This window comes from Cygnus olor, chromosome 1 (genome assembly GCF_009769625.2).
Source record: "Cygnus olor isolate bCygOlo1 chromosome 1, bCygOlo1.pri.v2, whole genome shotgun sequence".
Classification (NCBI taxonomy): domain Eukaryota; kingdom Metazoa; phylum Chordata; class Aves; order Anseriformes; family Anatidae; genus Cygnus; species Cygnus olor.
Genome location: NC_049169.1, coordinates 13,138,442 through 13,153,202, shown reverse-complemented (window position 1 = coordinate 13,153,202; position 14,761 = coordinate 13,138,442). Strand labels below are relative to the sequence as shown.

Sequence of the window (14,761 nt, the reverse complement as noted above, 5' to 3'; positions counted from 1 at the left end):
CTTCGATAAGACCAACAGGATCATTAAAAGAATAAATGACAGCGCTTACTGTGACCGTCAGTATGACTGACTGTTCAGGCAAGTACTGCTGAAGACCAAAATTATTATGCCCGTATTTCAAAAGGCAAGCTGAAAACTTTTAAGAAACGACTTGCTCACAAGCAGAAGACGTAGGAATGAAGCCGATATCTCTTCCAAACTTCTTTCATTATTCGATGCACCAGGTTCAGCTAAAACAAAAATGATTGAACATTTATAGGAGACTGTGTACAGGAGGTCGTTAGCCTTTATTTATTTCACACACCACTTTAGATTATAAACTTATCACCACACTCCTCCCACTAAAATTTCAGCATTTATCTTTTGTTGTTGTTGTTGTTCCTCAGGGCTTAAAATGGTCAATTGATTAAAATTTGAACGGTAACTGGATTGCCCTATTCCAGAAGTTTAAAGTGCTCCCAGCTCATCCAAGCATTATGCAAGACACACAGCACCCCGACACATCGTGCTTCTCAGCGATCAACTGATCTCACACTCTTGCATAAAATTCTCAAAAATCTGTTTGCCCTGGAAGCAAAAGCTGCGTGTCCAAGTGACTGTGCATTTGGCAAGGAAAGGTCCCCAGGGCCCAGACAAAATTGGATCATGCTGAAGACAGTGGAATATTTGAAAAAAGAAGTCTACAGGAGGAATCATAAATCTAGCCCTGGCAAGGAGGAAAGATGAGACAAGCAAACGCCTCCCTGCCTCTGAGTCTCTACTGAGTTTTCTTCTTGTCTACAGTGAATTAAAATAATCTCTTGGCCCACACTGTTGCTTCCTTTTGCTCCCTTTTGCTCCCAGGCTGTCCTCCAAAACACTATCAGCATACAAAAGCCACAAACCCTGTTCTCACTTGGGCTTTCAAAGCTTTTGCAGCTGTAAGAGAGAAACCATGCACGAAAAGGTTGAAATAACTTCCTCTAGCCAGCCCCTTACTGCTGTCATGTGTAACCACTTCCATATCTCAGTTACAGAACGGAGACGCTTCCTCTATGCCTTTTATCTCTGGGCCTCAAAGTGTCCTAACTAATCAATCCCAGGAAACTCTCAGGAAGCAAGCCTGATCCCTGTTTTGCAAGACAGGTGTCCCAAGAAGAAATAAGCCCCCCTCTCTCCCCAGGGTGGCCAGAATCCGGGAATCCTTTCTCTCACTCTTTTTAATCCCCATAGACTCCACCCACCCTAACCTCTAACTTGTCCCAGCTCTGACCAAGAGGGTAAAGCAGACGCAGAAGACAAGTTCTTATGGAAGGGTCAGACCTGGAATACCGGTCACTAACGCTGAGTGCTCTCCTCTGCACGGCTGGCCAGAAAACTCTTCACACCTTTTCCCTCCACCCTTCACAACTTCCTCCAGCCTTGCAGAGCAGATGCTGAGGCAGCTACCTGACTCAGAATAACCACCTAAGCATTTCCATGCTCCTACTTCTGAATGCCACGGAAAGCTCCCATTTAATGTCCCTGCAGAAGGGCAGCTTTTCTCCACTCGTTTTGCAGGAAACGAGTGATTTCCAGTTTTCAGAGAAGGGTCAAAAGAACCACACCTGCTGCCAAATGGCTTTCATCTCTGGCCAGCACAGAGTGCAGTTACGGCCTCTGCATGGGGAGTTACAGCTGGAGCTGAAGATCAGTGTCAAGGTGACGGGAAGCTTCTTAAACCCCATAGTCACCTGTCATTATTTATGTAACAAAACCATTTTCACAGGGATGATACTCCAGAATCGGTATTCTTTGCTTAAGAATACAGTCAACTACATGGCTTTTGCAGGGTATATAAGAAAGCAACTTCTTAAGCCATCGTCAGCTTAACTATTAGGACGTACTTAAATACTGGCATGCTTGTGACATGACACCATCAGCACAACTCGCTCTGATCAGCCGCAATGGACATCAGAGAAAACACAGGGAGAGAAGTCATCTCCCAAACAGCTTTCAGCATGCAACCCACAGGACGACATGCACGAGAAAGGCAGAGTTATCTTTTTTACAGGGGGAGCACGGGCAGCTTCCTGCCCAAGGCTAGCAGCGTGTCTCTGGTGGAACCAAAGGAAAAGCTAGACCAGTGCCTTCACAGCAAAACCACCTTCCATTTCCTAACAATAAGGTACAACAGGAGGTTTTTTTTTTTTCCAGTTGAGGACCTGAATCCGTTTCCCTCGGAGCACTCAGAACTAGCAAGAGAAAACACGATCAACAGCAAGGCAGGGCCTAAGCTGCCATGTGCAAAGTACCTTGCTGTCTCGAAACGTACATTTTCACGCAAAGGTGCTGAGTAAACTGAAGTTTCACTAAGGTCATTTGGAACCAGAAGTCTTCAACTCCTAAGGCTGTTTCTAAAGAAAAGAGACACGGAAGCAACCAAAGAAAAGCACCAGGAGCAAAGGAGAAAACGGAGTAAGTCCTGCAGTTTTCAGTCACCCTTCTTCAGAGAAAACTCAAATCCAAGTGGTGTATTTTTTCTATTCCTCTGCAGTTGAGAACACACCTGATGTCTGTGGCTAGTTATCTACCAAAAAGGTGCAGCCACCACAGTGACTTTCAGAGAAACTTCAAGTTTACTCTGATCTGTCTTTTCCCTGTGCCAACAGGCTGCCTGTTGTCTCCGTCTCCTCTTCCACTCGCTGCTGGGGCAGCAGATGGCGAGCTGCTTCTGTCATTTCTCCCTTTCCCTGACTCACTGAAATGAGAAGAGTAAAAGAAACAGAGTTTCTAAGATAAAGAGACCATAGGGGAGAGGGAGGTGGGACAGAATATGCACATATACATACTAGAGGCTAGGTGGCATATGAACTGGTAACCAGGTATTTTCAGGCTCTGTAGAAAGGGAATTAGCACTGAGGCAGTTCATTAACACTACCTCCCAGTACTCTGCATACTGCTACGCACAGTTCTCTGATAGCAACCAACCACTACTATGCTGTTTTAAGATAAACTGTTAATGCTCCCATGGCTTGGCTGCTCTAACGTAAAACCTCAATTGATTTGTACAATGACTACGTCCCACAACACCCTATTACTCCATTACTCCATTGCTTCTGAATGTAATAAAACATCACAATGTTTTGAGAAAACAAATAGACAAGCAAAATATTTTTCAAGCCTCTTCCTGTTCCATTAGCTTCTTTAGCTCAGCTACACATTGCTGATGTGCTACAGAAAACTGTTGGAAGAATCAAAACAATTTCCCCAAAGAACTTCCAAAGATTTGGGATATAGAACAGTTTAGGATGTGAGAGTTTCTAGCTGGGATGAGGGGAGACCCAAGTCTAACAATAAGATGGTTTCTAAAGATTTCCAAACAGCACCTAGCAACATGTGCCAGCCAAAGAGCTGAAGTAATTTTTAGAGACGTATGATCTTTGTTTATAGCACCTTTTCCAGGAATAATAAGTCTGTAAACGGAGTTGAGAGAATTCTTGTTTTTAGTGAAGTTTAAAAGAAAAAACTGTATTAATCCTAAAGTTTTACTCATGGTGGGGGTGGGAAGGGCTGAGATTTGTTTTGACTGCAAGATTCAGCCTACAATAATTTTGTCTTGCAGATCAAGGCTGCGGAGGTGTTCTAGTATTTTTTTTTTATCTTAGTTTATATTCGGAATGAACAAATGATAACTAGAAAACGTATGAAAGCAAAACAAACACTCCAGTTCTGCTTCTTTCAGTACTGTTATCAGCTACGAAGCTTTGGTTCACCCTGTACTGTTCCTACTTAAGTCAGCCACTAGTTTTTCTTTTCTTCCTATAAAGACAGGGAAACAGTCTGGTGATCAACAGTGAAACTATCTGTCAAGCTACAGAAGGAGGCCTGAATATAGAAGTCAGTAACCCCAGCAGAAGTTGCAGTGGCTCACAGAACACTGTAACATCAACAGCACAACTGATTTGCAGGAGACTTGAGAAAACATGCAGACACCGGTAGCCTCAGGAAAGCTTCCTGAGACTTCTGTATGTAGGAAATAGCATTGCAGGGAGATTCTGGAACCCAAGAGCTGCATGGACCAAGTTCTACTGAATCTGGTGACAAGGCTAGCAAAAAGACAAAGAACATGACTTACTAGCTGCTATGCGAGCTCTTGTGCTCTCTGCATTTAAAGGATTTGATGTTGAGACAGACAAAACCAGGTGTAATAATTCCTATGGACAACGGTCTTTTTTTATGCTTCTTTTAAGATGATCAAAGACAGAAAAGGAAGAATTTGGAAAGAAAGATTTCGCTGTAATTCATATGGATTCAGGCAAAAGTCTGTCTTCTGTTACACTCACAAAAAGCCTATTAAAGTCCATTTGTAGGAGTAGTGATGATTTACTCTCATGCTATATTTATTGGACTGAAATTGTTTTTCTTAGTTCCTATTCCGCCTGCTGGCGCTTGCATTATTCAAAGCACGCAGCAATGTATTCCACAGGAACCAAAGGCCGTTCTTTCAACTTTCTGGATGAGTTCAGATTTTAACTCTGGGAGTAGATCATATTTCTACAAGCTGTAAACAAAACTGTTTCTTCACTATTCTGAGCGCCCAATACAACTCTCTTTAATATTACTTAAGTATTATTCGCTTTATCAATATGGACATTAAGCAGAAAAATATGATTCAACAGCTTAAACAAGAACTTCCTCCCACCACAAATACACTAGGTACACACAGCACATATCCAGCCCTCCCTTCATCCCCAGTAATACACGCTTGCTCACAACGGCAACTGTGAAATCGAACTAACCAGGTTTGCAACATAATCCAGAACTATTTGGTCAATCTTCTTTTTTCCTACATACTGTAGATGTCTCATGAGGTGATCCTTTAGCTGAGCAACCATCTAGAAAAAAAAGCCAACAGTTCAGTGTCCTTGTGGTCTCTTCAAAAGGATGCAAAAGCCCCACAACATGCAGGGCCTGATCAACAGGCTTTAGTACAACTTTCTCCCCATTACAAAATTCCAGTTCAGACTGAGACCCCAAGCTACCACACAAGCTTGCCAAAGTCAACAGCAGATCTGAATATTCAAAATAGTTACTTGGCATAAATTCAGCAAAAAGAGTGCTACGTTATACTGTCAAGAATGTTGAAGAGAAAAGTCTTACAAGTCTTAAATCTCTCTGGGTCAAACCAAGTGAGAATGGGGGTGAAGGAAGGATTTTAACACAAACACTGATTTTTGAGACTATAAGTAGTTATTACATCAAATAAACCTGAAGGTTTTTATAACACAGAAAGCTAGCACAAGTCCAATTTGTGCTAGTAGCCAAGAACCTGAGAATCTGAGTAATGGCAACTTCAGGTAAATATTCATTGTCATGTTTTTAAAATCAGGTGCTCGTTATCATACAGGCCATACCACTACCTATACCTTCTCCTTTCTGAAATATTCTCTGACCTCACGTAGCTTGTTTACTATTAGGCCCATCCTGGTCCTTTGCCAAGAAGAGGCCAGGCTCAGAGAAAAGCTGATGCAAATAAAATCTCTGGTTTTAGTAGTTTATAAAATGATTAGTCTCCATGTGTCAAGACATGGCAGAAATATAGGTGGTAGGAAAGCGCACACAAAGGACAGCGGAGATCTGCTTTTTTGGATCTGTCTGAATAATCTTGAGGAAAAAAATGTAAAGAAATTTCAGAGGACGTGAGGCAGCACTTGGAAACAAGACAGCATGACTGCAAAGAGTGAGAACTTGCCTTAGATTTGGACAGACAGGACAGTGTTGATACACTCTTCACAGAGGCAGTGCTGAGACCTTCCAATGCAAGCTGAAGAGTTTTATTTGGATCTAACAGCAAGAGAACGAGAGATAAGAGAAGATGTGTATTTAGATTGAGGAAGGACAGGTAGGGATTTAAGATAGGATTTACTACCCAGAAGCATAAGGATGGTAGATCCTTAGGAGAGATCCTCAGGGGAGAAAAAAGCAAAAGAAGAAGCGGCCTCAGAATGGCCGCAGCAGTCCTAGCAGGAAGGTAGTGTCATGGTTTTGGCTGGGAGAGAGTTAACTCGTAGATGGAGATGTGGGCTCTGATCGGGGTGGACTTGACCACGGACACTACTGCACAGATTATCCATGGATGCGAAACATGCACTGCAATCAAGCCAAGCGGTTAAAGCCTCTTGGCCAAAAGGATACTCCGGACTGCTGCATGTAGTTCTTTATGACAGGTTGCAGAAATTGCTGAAGGAGAAAGTGAGCGAGTGGCTGTGTTGTGTTTAGCTGCCTGCTTCATTAAACCACAACAAGTAGAAGGAAAAGGAGACAGTAAAAAGGTGTTAAATTGAGAAGCAAAAAAATCTGTCATCCTTTTGAGGGAAACTGCAAGTGGGGAATTCACTCAAATGTACTTTAAGGAAGTACTGTAAAGTAGCCCCAAAATAGCTGACAGATGAAGTTCAAGGAGAACTGAGTAAACTTCTAGCTAAAGAAAATTTGTATTGGGGAAAATCTCTTTGAGAAATCAACTTTCCATTGTTGTTTTTCCCCCATGCTTTATGATATCGTGACCTATTAAGATGATATCGAGACATCATGACCATGAATTCCAGAACTAGGAAATACCAAATGTGTCCCACAGCTACTCTTAGCGAGCACCAAGCCCTGGAACTGACAATCTTACTCTTTACATTTGTTGAGGTTGTGCGTCCTCTAGTGCACACTGTAACAAAAGCACGTACCAGTCCCATCAGTAACTGCTGCTGCTGATCTTCTTCTTGAAAGAGAGGTACTAGCCTTTCCTCTGAAATAAACAGAACAAGAGCCATTCAGGGACATGAAACTATAAAAACATCACAAAATTTCAACCAACTTCAAAAGCACTGAGAAACATGCATAAACAAACAGAGGCTGTGGTTCTATCTACTCGCCTACAGAACTGAGTGGCAGAATCAAGGACTGCGTAAGAGAGAACTGAGGAAAGGAAAATAACTCTTTACCTACCATCCTTGCCTCAAGTGCTCAACATCGAGCACAGAGGAACGCAAGCCTGTCACATAGTTTTACACTTCATTGCATTACTCTTTTCTTTGTTGCTTAAGGGAGAGGTATCGTATTGTGGTGATTTGGTAAAGGAAAAAGGCTTGGAAAACCTCCTGGTAACGCAAGTGCAAATGCATACACTGTTTAGATCTTGTCATTTACAAACCAAAGCCAAAACAGCTGCACAGTTTTTCTAAGGAGATGGACAGACACAAAGTAGATACACCAGAGTCACTTTGCAATTCCCTGGTTTTCTCCCATGGTCTGGCTGCTTGTGTTCCGAGCCTTGCAGACCGCTGAGTAAAGGAACACAATTCTCCAACTACATGGAAGGAGCCTATAGTATCTACTGAAACTTAATACCCTCTATTTCCTAATCAGTGCTTCTTGTCTACTAAGAGCAAAGGAAGAAAAACTTGTATTTCATCGCATACCACAAAATCAAGTCAGTATTGTACAAAGCAGCTACATTTTTACAAATTACTTTCCAACCATCCCTGCTCACCTCGAAACATATTTACTTCATCACTTAGCAGCACAAAAAAAAAAAAACCTTTTGTTGCTTGATTTTTAAAGGACGTGAAGGAAGATCTACAGGATAGACACGCTACATTGATGCTTGTTACTTGCCAGCAGCTACCTATAAATTCTTTAAGAACAGTTGCATCTTTGTCAATAAGGATCTTTGGAAAACATGCCAGTAGTTTGAACCCGAGGCTACCAGAGTTGATAGAAGGTCCTAAAAATCAGAGCCCACTGCAAAAACCAGCAGTGGTATGAATGACCTGTGTTAGGGGCTGGAAATGAACACGCTGAAAGTTCTTTGCAACAATTTGCACCCAAAAGTGTGATCAACACCCAGATCAGCATCATTTCATAGCACACAGTGGCAGGGGACATAGAAAGACAGTGATGTGAGAACAACAAAAACATAATTTGCTTAAACAAATTCAGTTTTACTTATTTGTGTGAGGAACTGAACATCACTTAAGATCTCAGGTGTTCCTGACCTAGGGAAATTCATTACATGCCTGCATTCTCCACACTGATTTTCACCAGTCATAATTTCCTGCTGTACATAAGTTCTGTTTTGCAAAGGCAGCTTTAAGTGTGCAAGACAACAGTAATATTCTGCTCCAGAAGAAAAATCCCGGAGAAGAAATCCTCAGGCAGACAAACATTTACTGCTTATGTTACACTAGATCCACTGTGAAGGAGGAACTTTATTTTCAAAGGTTTCCTTGTCAATACAACCCCATCACTACTATCAAGTTTTCCTCTAATTTAAAAACTCATCTTAATGCCTCAAACTCTTCAATGCTGGAAACACACACAGCAATTTATTTTTCAGCCATCAACAGCTAGATTGAAATGTTCTAACCAACCTTACAGCTGAGGCCTACATCAACAAAAGTTTTACTTACCAGAGTCCCAAGTGTCCAGATGAGAAAGCACCCTGTGGTTTGAAACAAAAATCAGCTTGTTTCGTAACCATTAGTCTAAAGGGTTTCGTAAGGACATTAAAAAGATGAAACAACCCTTTGGTCTTTCAAAGGCAGCTAAAGAAATCCAAAAAGCGTACATGTGACAATATTTAGTAAAGATTAGGATAAAGAGAACTGTATGTCTGGTTTGCACAAGAATAACTTATGTTTACCATAAATTACCTAGCTCTACAGGCCTGGATATTTCACATCATGCTGTAGTGATTACAAGGATTGCCATAACTGATTTTCAGCCAGATACTCTTCTTTAGAGCAAGACATCCAATTATTTACCTGATTGGTTATTTAAACAATCCTTTAAATCATTTAAATCCTTCAACATTCTTGAACAAAGTAAGAAAGGGTAAATACAATAGAAAATGGTACCTACTTTTTGGCGTTTTCAAAAATATTCCTCAAATATGTTGTGGTTCTTCTCTCTTCTTTCTGCTTTATAAAGAAATAAAAATCCCAAAATGAATAAAACAAATAATGTTTCCAGATAAAACACACATGAGAACTGAAATTGGCTTTCACTTTGAATTGAAATAATGCTCAGTGAGGCTTTAAACGACCTCCCAACTCCCCACGCCCGCAGACACAAACATCTAGCCTATGTGACAATACAGGTACATGCAAACTCTGTTTATGTTTAGTTTCTCACATTATTTGCAAAGAGTAAGACTTACAGGCAATCACCTCATAAATAAATGATTGCAAGTCTTTGCACTTCTCATAATCTGATTCCCGTTTCTTTTTCCCAATAACAAAAAACTTAACCCTTCCATGTTTGGCTTTAAAACATCCACTTCAGTGGCAGCTCTGGAGACTATTTCCGGGCACATGTATTTACCTCTTCTGAAAGGGTTCGCCATTCCCTCCTGAGCACATTACTGTGGTAGTGCAAATGTGGCTCCGCATACTTCACACTCTCCAAGTTTGAGTTGAGTTTCTCCCAGAAGCCTTTAGAGTTTTGGAACTGCAAAGCATTGCAGGGAAAACGTGAATACAGGCTGCATCATTATAGAAATATCTATCCCATTAAGGAATTTGAAAGAACTGTGACAAATGTAGCTTCATAGTAATCAAAGTGAAAAAAGAAAAAAATCAGCTCCACCATTTTTTTCCCCAGTAGTTTTATTTCCTTAATTTGACGGCAGGGGTAGCACTTACCTAAACTTGACCTCAAGATTCGGTGCATGTAATGCAGATACTTAGCCACCTTAGGATCCTATGAAGTCACTGCAAAGACATGGGGACTTCCAGGTCTTAATCCATCTGAACTGCTTCTGCTGGGAAGAACTACACCCCAGACTACGCCGGCTATACTGTCTAGAGTTCCACTTAACTGTAAAAGGAGCCTTAGGCAACTGACTCAGATGCAAGCACTCACCTTTGGTCAAATAAATCCCACTCTGAGTTTCTATTAGTTCCAAACAGAGAAACAACACCACGACCCCGGCAGCTGAAGGCTTCCACTACTTTCAGTCTGCTTAAATACTTCCATTGCAAACACCCGTTTGCCAGCCTCAAGTAACAGCGCCTCATCCCCAGAAAAGAAACAAGATCCAAATGTCTCCATAGCAATTCCAAAGCCTTCGACTCTAATGCTGAAATTAATTTAAACTCAACTGTGAACAGGCAGGAGGAAAAAAAAAAACACACAAACACACTGGTTTCCTGAGCTAGTTCTTGGACGGGGTATAAAGATTTGAGGCCTCTGTTTATAAAGTGAGAGCAATGTGATCTTTGCTGAGGAAGAGGTGGGATTAAGGCACTTCTTTTTGGCAGTTTTTGAAAACAAGTGATGGCACTAACAGTTCTTAACCCCAGTATATACATTTACCTTCCCAGTACAGACATCACAGCAGTGATGTTTGAAGGCAGAAAGCTTTTGGAATTACACAGTTCACAATGTTCCTCCAGCTTGCTGTAACATGCTGGATTTTGCCCTCTTCCCCACTTTCCTACAATGACAACAACAAGAAAACCTCAGAAGCCCTTAAAAACCACTTCCTACTATAAACTACAATTTGCCAAGGAAAATAAAATGCAGAGACTCAATTCTGCTAGCCACTTCCCTCTTGCCACCAGTGCTGATTGCTGTTCTGTTGCTGTAGATGCAGCAGAAAATGTACTTCTTGCTTCGTGTTACATTAAGCAGCTGGAAACTAGGAGTGCATATGGCACCATATGTTCACCCTGCTGGAGCCAACCACCAAGATCTACAAACTAGCACTGCAGTACGTTGCCTGAATGCTACCAACGTGAAATGAGAGAAATATCAGGAATATAGCGTAAGGGTATCATCTAGTGACCGCTTTATGCAATTGCGACAGCAACACCACTGCAAAATTGCATTCAGGCCACAGTGAATGTTGTTTGATGTGTGGTAGGAGGGGAAGCAAGACAGCAAGTTTCTTTAATATATCAAGGCTAAAACAGGAAGCGGTAGACTTCAGAATTAAAAGCAGACACCACCGAAAACCTGCATTGCATTACATCTCATTAAGAAGTCAGAAGTTTCAAGTGATCTTTTATTTTAATCTGTTATTTCCTGACGATCATCAGGCCAATGACAGGAAAGAAGAGACCCCTTTGTCTTCGGTGGTTATTTTGCTGACATTTTTGGACAGTCAGAAATTCATACCTAAGTATGAACACCTAAAAGACACTGTACCTCCAGAAGTCAAAGTCAGGCCTTACCAGTTTGCAGTCCATGAATAAGTGCCATCAAGCCTTTCATAAGTAGCTTTGCTTTAAATGAAGACAGCTCTCTGCTATACCTCTGTGAAGGGCTGAAGGATGCCAATAACCTTTAAGAGGCACCTGTTCTCACTTTGGGGACCACAGTGACATGTCCACCCAGCAGTGAAGGTGTGCAGAGCACCATGTAGCTGCACACACCATAAAACTTCACTCTGCCTCAGTGGCTCAGCACAAGACGGATAGGCTGCCTTTTCCTGTGCTGAGCTCCCTGACAACAGCTTACACTACACAACTTCACTCTTCTCCTGGATTTCCTCCCATTTTCTTCCCTTCTTCCTCCTGCCCTTTTCTTCCCCCCTTCTGATCAAGCCTATTGCACCCCTTCAAATTTGGTTTCTGTGTTTAAAAAGAAAAACCAGACCTGTATTAATCTCAATCCTCGTGTAAAGCTTTTCAACAATCTGACTCTGACCATTGCCCTTTTCTCACCTATTCTCTCCATATCTCTTGCTGAGCAGGAATTTAGTGATAAAGTATATCTTTACCCAAATAGCCCAATTTTTTTCTGGTGAACATGGATATAGCCCTCCCAAAGGCTCTCAATAGTTCATTGGCTTGAGTAGACCAAAAAGCTTCTCAAGTCAACAATTCATCATTGTTTCTGTGAAATGCCGTAAGATCTATTGCAGAAATAACACTTAAAGACCCAGATTCATCACCTAGGTCTGAATTCGTGATGTCAACAACACGCATGGAATGAAATTCCATCAACTGACCAGCTGAACTCGAGCTCTGGTGGCTCTGCATTGCTGGAGTACAAAGCTGGCAAAGCATTAAGCTTTACCTTGTGTACCATCATCATTGTCCTCATTCGAGTCTGAGAGATTTGCAGTCAAAAGTAGCAGGAAATATTTGTCTTTAGTTCAACTCTGACCTTTTCAATCTGTTTAGGTTTCAGACAGAAATAGGAAATGAGTTCCACAATCAGGAAGTATAGCTGCTAAAGGCATTTGCCCCCAGGGGCTTGAGGTTCAATCTCAGACAAATTAAATGCCTGCTAACTTTGACCTCAGTGAATTACAGGGATTATCTAGCAACAAAATTTCCCAAGATCTGATTTTCCCAGGTGTCCCATCTCTCAGGGCAGCCTTCCCAAGCAAAGCACACAAAGCCCGATTCCCTGACAGCAGCCGTGTGACTCTAGCAGCACAGCTGTGATGCACTATTGAAGAGCGAGTGATTAGTGGGGTAATTTCACCAATTTAAGAAGATTTTATGAAAACTGAAGCTTTATAAGCTAATTGTAAGCAGCAGGAGACTCTCACCTCTTTAAAACACTACATACAATATTCTCATGTATCCAGAGTCTTCTGTGTGTTGCCAATACTGCTGGGTTCAGCTCTGACTCTTCACATTAGCCCTCCACAACACGCGGCTTATTAAAAGCCTCTTTCAGATTTTGTGGGGAACGCTTAGGAAAAATTCAAGTGTTTCTCTGAACTGGAGCTGAGGGAGTGGAATGGAAGACGGGAAGAATCATTCATCTTGTTTTCAATGGAAAGTACAGCTTCCTACCCAAACAGCATGTGCTCTCCCCATCCAGCTCACCACCTTTTCCACGCTGTACAGGAATTTACCTAGATTTAGCCTGCCAAAGCCCTGACATCAGTGCAATCACAGGATGCTCTGGACAAAACACAGCGAGAAGGTCATGAACCACTGGTACCAATGACAGCACTACGAAATATCCCTCAAGCACACCGAAGTGCAGATATGTAGTGAGAAATCCTACATAACCATTGTGTTAATTTTGCCTCCATCTGATGAAGTCACAAATGAAGAGGTATTAATGAAAACTAACAATTAATTCTTGGAGGACCTTCCCTGCTGAATGGGAAAAGTCTGTCCAGAAAAGGAAAACAGAAATACATCTTTGAGCTAGCAACCATCCATTTGGATAACTGGTATTTTAGTAAACGTATATGCCATCTCAAGCAGCAAATTTTCTGTTCACCCCTCTTTTAGACAAGGCTGTGTGGACACCACTTCTTTAGTACTGAGCCTCTCCACAGAACCACCCACTTCCCCTACTCCCACCTCCCAGAAAAGCAGCTCCTAACCTGCAGATACAAATGTGTTTTTATACTAGAATTTACCTCTAACACAGGCAGAGAAATAATGTCTGTTGTACAGACTACTCCAGGGATAACCTAGAAATACAGACAAATGATAAAAACATAAATCAGTCCACATAAAACATGGGCCTGTTTGGGTATCTAAGTGAATATCCATTACCTGTCTCCTTTGCAAAATAACCTAGTTAGCCAAAACTATACACCCAGTTTTGCCAAAAAGAAAAACGGAATATGTTTCCCTCATTCATCCCATTTAGAAAAAGGCAACACTAGAACAGTTACAGATAAGAAAAATTCAAATTAGCTGTTTGCTCTAACTGTGGGATCTTGCCTAAAGTTATTTTAGTTCTGCAAGCTTACTCATACATCTTAACTCTGCTGATGCTGTTTGTCTTGGAAGTAACTTCAGCATTATGCTTAAGTATGTTTAATATTCATTATAAACCTATAAATCATCAATAAATTAGTATCTAAATTAGAAAATTGGGAAATCTAATCATCCATTCCATTATAGTAGCTCTTCTCATTTTATAAATGTTATCTATTGACAAAATATAGGACTCATGGAAAACACCACGAGGGTTAAGACTTAACAAAATAAAATGTGCATAAAGCACAGATGGGGATTTAGACCACGTCTAAGGATGTATATAATTAAAGGTTTTATTAAAGCAGAAAAAAAACTTCCTCTAGCTATTAAAGTACCAGCTGTTATCTTACCCCAATCCAGTCCAGCAGTGATGTGTAGGGCAAAAGCTTATCCAGGTTGTGCGTTTCTGAACGCATTCGGGAGTACAGGGAGGCTGAATGCAACGCAAAAAGATTCAGAAAGATGTGACTGTATAAACCATCAGTTATCAAGAACAGGCTTCACAGGCAGCTCCTTATCTATGTAACACTTGTTTAGGGACAAATCCTGCTGCTGTCTCTGAAACAGCTTCCTCCATGGTGGAACTGGTCCCATTTTCTGCACAAAAGGAGGAAGGGAAGTCCAGATGGCTGCAGGGCCGGGTCAGCTGCTTGGCTACAGCTCAGCACTGCAGGGGTCCTTTGTATGGAGGCTCCGGGCACACAGTGCACACACTGGCTATGCCGAGGAGTCAGCTATTACAGGAGAATGCCCTGATATGCCAAATCCTTCTGAAAAAATGGCTTGGGCTGGGCTGGAAGAGATTTGTTCCTCCTCTCCGATCCCAGTTATTTACATCCCAGCTATCAAAGACAGGAGGATCTGCTTTCCAGTGACCTCAAATAACGATAAATCTATCTGTCCCACTAGACAGAAAAACGCATTTGAAAATTCTGCTACCATTCTGATTTTGAGAGGTTCTATGTATCTTCTAAATTACTAAATTTGTCTCTAACACCACAAAATGCAGGTCAGTGAACACAGATCATAGTTTAAAAACTGGAAAAGAAGAGAATCAGTTTGTG

The 14,761-nt window shown here is 41.5% G+C and overlaps 1 protein-coding gene across 2 annotated transcripts in view; it reads right to left on the bottom strand.

Moving 5' to 3' along the window:
• The window catches only part of LOC121063755 (gamma-secretase activating protein), a 48,179-nt gene that overhangs the window by 8,119 nt on the left and 25,299 nt on the right, over positions 1-14,761 (bottom strand). The window contains exons 18-25 of one of the 2 annotated variants that reach the window (XM_040544557.1): positions 14,048-14,130; positions 13,349-13,402; positions 9,337-9,462; positions 8,875-8,933; positions 8,424-8,455; positions 6,699-6,760; positions 4,761-4,856; positions 160-230 (exon numbers count right to left, since the gene is read on the bottom strand). In XM_040544557.1, coding sequence (XP_040400491.1) covers positions 160-230; positions 4,761-4,856; positions 6,699-6,760; positions 8,424-8,455; positions 8,875-8,933; positions 9,337-9,462; positions 13,349-13,402; positions 14,048-14,130 — 583 coding nt within the window. The remainder of the gene's footprint in view (positions 1-159; positions 231-4,760; positions 4,857-6,698; positions 6,761-8,423; positions 8,456-8,874; positions 8,934-9,336; positions 9,463-13,348; positions 13,403-14,047; positions 14,131-14,761) is intronic. The other variant, XM_040544559.1, reaches the window with a different exon arrangement.